General features: G+C 40.6%; 1 protein-coding gene across 13 annotated transcripts in view; it reads left to right on the top strand.

Moving 5' to 3' along the window:
- Positions 1-1480: 1480 nt before the first annotated feature.
- The window catches only part of HERC4 (HECT and RLD domain containing E3 ubiquitin protein ligase 4), a 153140-nt gene continuing 148620 nt past the window's right edge, over positions 1481-6000 (top strand). For 7 of the 13 annotated variants that reach the window (XR_011382418.1, XR_011382419.1, XM_002718459.5 and 4 more), the window contains exons 1-3: positions 1524-1865; positions 3087-3117; positions 3566-3869. Coding sequence is in view for 9 of the 13 variants with exons in the window: in XM_002718459.5 (XP_002718505.1) it covers positions 3644-3869 (226 nt within the window). In the remaining 4 variants the exon portion in view is untranslated. Of the gene's footprint in view, positions 1866-1967; positions 2151-2458; positions 2483-3086; positions 3118-3565; positions 3870-6000 lie in introns of those variants that run through there. The other 6 variants (XM_002718458.5, XM_070057744.1, XM_070057742.1 and 3 more) reach the window with 6 other exon arrangements.

The raw sequence follows: 6000 nt of genomic DNA, 5'->3' as shown, positions 1-6000 counted from the left end.
CCCAGGTCCCTGGAAATCAATCTTTACTCATTAGGAACTTGCACTTGGACTATTGAAAGATAAAAAGCACACTTTAATGCTAAGCCATTCAACTTTTATTTGTCTTGACATCAAGTGCCTGTCTTAGGATATCCTGTATCCCATAACTTTGTTTTAATGATATATTATTCTGAGGCAAAATGTTTTTAAGGTTAAAAGACAACAGAGTTCTAAAAAAACAATGAAGCTGTCGAAATAAGAATTAAGAATGTTTTGTAGACATTCTCATAACTCCTAAGGTTGGAAGTATGCTTGTTTTGCTTAATCATCGTTTCATTGTACACTTATTTTTGTTATGGGTCCTCACCTCTAGTACCTGTGAGTGTGACCTTACTTGAAAACAGGGTCTTTGTAGGTGCAATCAAGTTAAGATGAGGTCATACTGGGTTGGAATATCCTTATGAGAAGAGAAATGTGAACATGAACACAGGGAAAACCAAGTAGAGATGGAGGCAGAAGTTAGAGTAAAGCTTCTACAAGGGCTGCCAAGGGCTGTTGGCAACCACCAGAAGTGAGGACAGTGTGGTGGAAAAGGCTCTGCCTCTGAAATTTCCAAGGGGGAATCAACCCTGCCACCTTTTGGACATTTGCCCTCTGTAACTGTGAGATACTAAATTTTTGTTTTAATCTATTCGGTTTGTTGTAGTTTGTTATGGCTCAATACAAATACTTAAGCATATACTAGCACAGACGCTTCCCAATCTGGAATGCACCTTTTCAGTTAGAGAGAAACATGGCCTATTGCGGATTGTCTTCTAGGTTCTCAGTAGGAACTTCTCAGTCACCGTTCTTAAAGTCTAACAGAAAACCTCAAAAGTGCCCAGTTTCAAGTTCTCTTGTTTTTAAAGAGATTATGTTAAAACTGGCCTGTGAGATGCGGACTCCGTCTCTATGAAGAAGGCACCCGAGTCCTATTTGTTACCTAATTTTCTCTAATTTAGGGAGGTTCTGCAGTTAAGCTTATCTTCCAGGAGAGTGCAGAAAGTGACAGGAGGCAACACTGCATCAGGGACACAAACTGGGGCTGGTATTTAATGCGCGTAGTTTCAACCACTGCTATCACTATATCTTGCATACTCAGACTTCCAGCTGAAGTTAAAGAGCAAAATAAGCCATCAGTTGCCTCTATATCCGTATTTGTTAGTTCCACCTGTACTTGAAAATCGCCCCTGGAAACGGCAGAATAAAATACAACGACTAAACCTACGAGCAGAAAGCCAACCAAAACAAAAACCGAAGAGATCTGCTTCATTAAAAAGCACAGGCGTTGCTAAAAACACGTTAACTAACGCCTTCTGGGCTCGTCTCCGCAAGCCACCACTACGCGCAGCTGCACACTGCGCAAGCGCAGGGTCGACGCGCCCCGGGAGGATTCCCGCGCAGGCGCGCGGGCCGGGAAGTAGCTGGGTTCGCGCGCGTGCTCCGCGACTCACTTCCGGCCACCCCTCCCCACCCCCACCCCCCGCCTGGCCACCTCCCCCTCTCCCTTCTCCCCTGCCTCTTTCCCTAACTCTCTCCACCCCTCGCGCTCTCCGCCCAGCTCGCCTCCAGTCCTTCCCCGCCCTCTCCATCCGGGTCGCTGACTGCTGTCTCTGGACTGGACAGCGGTGGTGGCCGCTTTCCTCTGAGGAACCCGGTAAAGTTTCAGGCGAGCCGGAGAGGGGAGCAGCGGCACCGACGCCGGAGGAGCCTTGTTGGCCGCCTCCACTGGCTTGAAGGAGGAGGGTTCCAGAAGCCGAAAACCTGCTTCGGCAGCCGCGCCGCCTCGTTCCCTGGGGAGGGGCCGCCCGCAGTCGCCCTGGGCATTTTCTACCCCGAGGGCCCGGGTGAGTCGTTGCCCCGGTGGGGTTCGGGGGTGTGTGTGACGGTGTTAGGGAGGGGCCGGCGGAGCTGGCGGACGAGGCCGGCCTGGCGCGAGGCGCTGGCTCGGCGCTTGCTGGGGGCGAGGGCACGGTCGGGACTCCCTGGCCCCGGGGCTGGAATGTGGCACCTCCCCGGCGAAGGGCCTCCCTCGGGCTTGAGGCCGCGGGGTGCCCAGCCTCGGCCGCCGGCCTCTGCGGCGGCTGCGAGCCGGCAGCTGCGGTAGTTGGCTGGGCTGTCCGCGAGGTTGGGTGTGTGCGGACGATTTCTCTTCCCCCGTCCCCGTGAACTGGGTCTGGGTGCGCGTTCCGGGGAAGCTGGGACGAAGCCGCTTCTCATTCCCTACCTGTTGCTGGCGAGAGGAAGGCTTTCTAGTACCCCTTCTGACTTTTTTTTTTTTTTTTTAAAGAGGATGGTTGAGCCTCGCCCGTAGAATTAGGGAGTATTTTTTTTCCTGTTTTGTCTTTCTTAAAAAAAGACAATGCAGAACTCTCGGGAACAATCCAGTTCTGATGTCCCTAAAGCATGAAATCCAACGTGTGAATGGATGAGTCGTGGAATGGGGCATCTTTGGCGCTTGCTAGTAGGAAAATTGGGTTTTGAACTTCGAAGGTTTTGCGTAAGGAATGTGGGTGATAACAACAGGAGTAAAGCTGACGTTCAGTAATGGTGTTGTTTAATAATGCGAAGTATTTAAAAATCTGTGTAGTTTTATTTAAATGAAATGGACTCGTTGATTGTTATCCGAGTCTTTACAGTCGAAGAAATATTCAGTCTATGTACTGGAAAGTTCTGCGGATTTCGCCAACAAACTATCAGTGTCCCAGCCCCCATTCCTATTCTTGAAAAATCAGCAGTGCTGGGTTATTTAGAATTTTCTTCCCCAATATTTCAGTCACAGTTGCCACTCGTGACGTTGAATTTGGAGAAGAATCTTGATATCTAAGTAGCATATTTTCCTCCTTTATGATAGTGCATATTGATTTAGTTTTGAAATTAAATTTGTGATGAGGTTGCAGTGTTAGTACTTTGATTTTTAAAATACAATTTTTGGAGGCGATTTCTTATAATTGTGACTTGAAAAATCCTGGTTTTCTCTGCATACAGCTTGTTGGTATGAATAATTGGAAGTCATTTAAATTGTGGGAAATTAAAAAATTCAATTACTGGTTTTATTTCTGTTACAGGTAAGAACTTCAGTTTTCTGTTGATGTGGAGGTAGGTATTAGAGGGTTTAATTACGCTATGACTTTTAGGGGATTGCAGGATGATGTGTCTGCTGTTAGCTCAATTTTTCATCGTTTCCTTCATTTTTGAGTAGTGGAAAGGTGTCTTTCTGCTTCCATTGAGATTACTTAAAAAAAATTGGTTAATTTCATCCAGACGCTATTTCCATTAGTTTAGTCTGTCACCATATAACAAAAAGTCATAACTAATGTCTTTAAATTTTGCAAAAAATTGTAGAGTGATTTCTTTTCCTTAAATATTTTGACGTGATACATTACAAAATAAAACTGGCTTTTACAGATGAATGCTGCTTATATAGTAGCATTGTATTGTAAAATTATTTAATGGTTACAGTGATTACTGTAGTCTAGCACATGAAAAAGTAATTACGTATCATATATACATTGAAGTCATGTTAAGTTTTTTCCTGTCTTCTCAGACTTAGGGTACCTCCAACTTTCCAGTGTTTCAGAAGGAAGTTTTTCATTGAAACTGGAAGACCAAAATAATTGCAAGAATGTTGTGCTGGGGAAATGCATCCTTCGGACAGCTAGGTTTGGGTGGAATTGATGAAGAAATTGTATTAGAGCCCAGAAAAAGTGACTTTTTTATAAATAAAAAGGTTCGAGATGTAGGATGTGGACTCAGACACACCGTATTTGTTTTGGATGATGGGACAGTGTACACATGTGGATGTAATGATCTGGGACAACTGGGTCATGAGAAATCCAGAAAGAAACCAGGTAGGTTGAGAAATTTTGTATTTGCTGTATCTAGTAATTATATCATTTAGGTTTTAAGTGACATGTGATGATAGTTGTAAACCTGTATTCTTTATGAAGCTCTAAAAAGCAAAGTAGGAGTTAAATTTGTCCTTTGTGTATCCATGCTTCTAAGTACTTTATTTAGTGGTTGTTTTTTTGCTTCTATTATCTCTTTATTGTGTTATGATGTAAAACGCGAAGAGAAAACCAGCTTGCCATGTATAGATTTTCTTTAGCACAAAGGCACAGAATATATAGTAAATAAGTTCAGCCACCTTGGATAGATTTTAAATGTATAATTTACTGTGATGTTTCTGTATATGAGAAAAAAAACTAAGAGGAAATTTTTCTGCATTCACTTATTTGCCTAAAATATAACTTAATGCTTATATTTGTTATATCGTATTTTAAATATACAATTTTCTATGGATTAGTTGGAGATAACCTTTTATTCCCTTAACCTACTTTTAAGTAGTGGCACTGGCTATTAAATGTTTTGTGAACATGAAGTATCCTAATTTTTGTAGTAACCATATACGTTAAACTTAAAAAATTTTGCAGTGAAATAATTGACAGATTTGGTCATGTTTCATGTTCTGTTTTCTCACTTTGTATTTTAAAATGAAATATTGCCACATTTAAGAATATCTTTGCTATACAAATTTTGCTTTGTTATGATAACCAAAAGTGTCTTTAAGGTCGTAAAGTCACATGAAACTGCAGATATATTGAGTTTTTTTAATTTTGACAATAACGGCACTTAAGTATTTTCTGTGGCAGTTATGTTTATCAGTTCATTATTTGAGTGGTTTCTATTGTTAGTCTACTTTTGAGAGATTAATGTGGGTACAGAATATTCAGACATTAAACTATTTCATCTTTGATACCATCTCACCACGATGCCAAACACTCTTTTCCGACTTCCAAATACTATATAGTTTTCATCTTTTCTTTGCAGTTAGGGCTTACTCTCTTTTTTCTGCCTTAATTTGTAATTCATTTTGTTGGATTAATGATATTGATGCTTAATACAGTAGGTTTGATTATTGCAGAGCTCAAGGTAAATTCTAGCTTTCTTCTGCCTAAGAATATTTTATGAACTCTTGGATTTTCAGAATCTCAGGCATTGAGGTAATCAGATTGTGGAAATGAATGGTAATTTGCTAATTGACATTGGCTTGTTATCTTTGGTTTTAGAGGCAGGTGGGCCCTCTACTGTTTTTGCTTAGCTTGGGATGCTGTTTCAAGTTGAAATTTTAGGCCTGGAACAGCTTCTTGTATATGAAATTTTGAGGAAACTTAATTAGCCAGAAATGGCTTTTGCATGGTCATGTTGACATTATGATGATTGCAGTGTTATATCTACACATCCTGTTGATTCATCCTGGAAGCATTATTTGGTAGTATAAAGTTGGAAGGCTGGGTTTTCTTATGATCCTTTTCTGTGAGTACCTCAGTGTTGTCCAGGAGCACACAGTGTGTGAACTAGAAAAATTAAAATTGAACTTTGTCTTTTGAAAGTTGAGAGCTTGGGTTGGGACTTAAGGTGTACATAAATGAAACAACTGGAGATAACTGAAATATGAGATGATATGCTATATACTTTGAGACTAGGGAGTTTAAATGAAACGGCATGTCATTGTGGGACAAAATTAAAGTAAGATTTCTGGGAGAAAAATGAAGGCTTTAAGTTTAAACATGTAGATGATCACATAAATAGCCACAAAGTAAGTTTGGAGCTAGACTTGCTTAGTTTATACAGGAAAATCCTGATCCCAGTTCAGTGATATAGTGAAGTGTTTCTAGGTTACATAGATAGGAGACAGAAGTTCAAGAAGAGGTAGTTGCTCTGGTTGAGTCTTAACTCTTTTAACCTCAGTCTTGATTGAAGGTATTTGATAAATTTTAACATTTAAACTAAAATTATTTGTATTTGAAATAATTACATAATTATTAAATATGCCTCTTCCCCAGAACTTTTTTAGATTTGTGAGTTTGCAGACTAGATTAAATGATAAGGTGTTGCTGGATCATAATTGGTTTTAAAGTCTCAGTAATTGAGTGAGTATGATAGGACAATGTAATAAACATAGTTCACTTCATTGGAACT

Source organism: Oryctolagus cuniculus, chromosome 15 (assembly GCF_964237555.1).
Source record: "Oryctolagus cuniculus chromosome 15, mOryCun1.1, whole genome shotgun sequence".
NCBI lineage: Eukaryota > Metazoa > Chordata > Mammalia > Lagomorpha > Leporidae > Oryctolagus > Oryctolagus cuniculus.
Note: the sequence above shows the minus strand (reverse complement) of the source record. Positions and strands in the feature narration are given on the sequence as shown.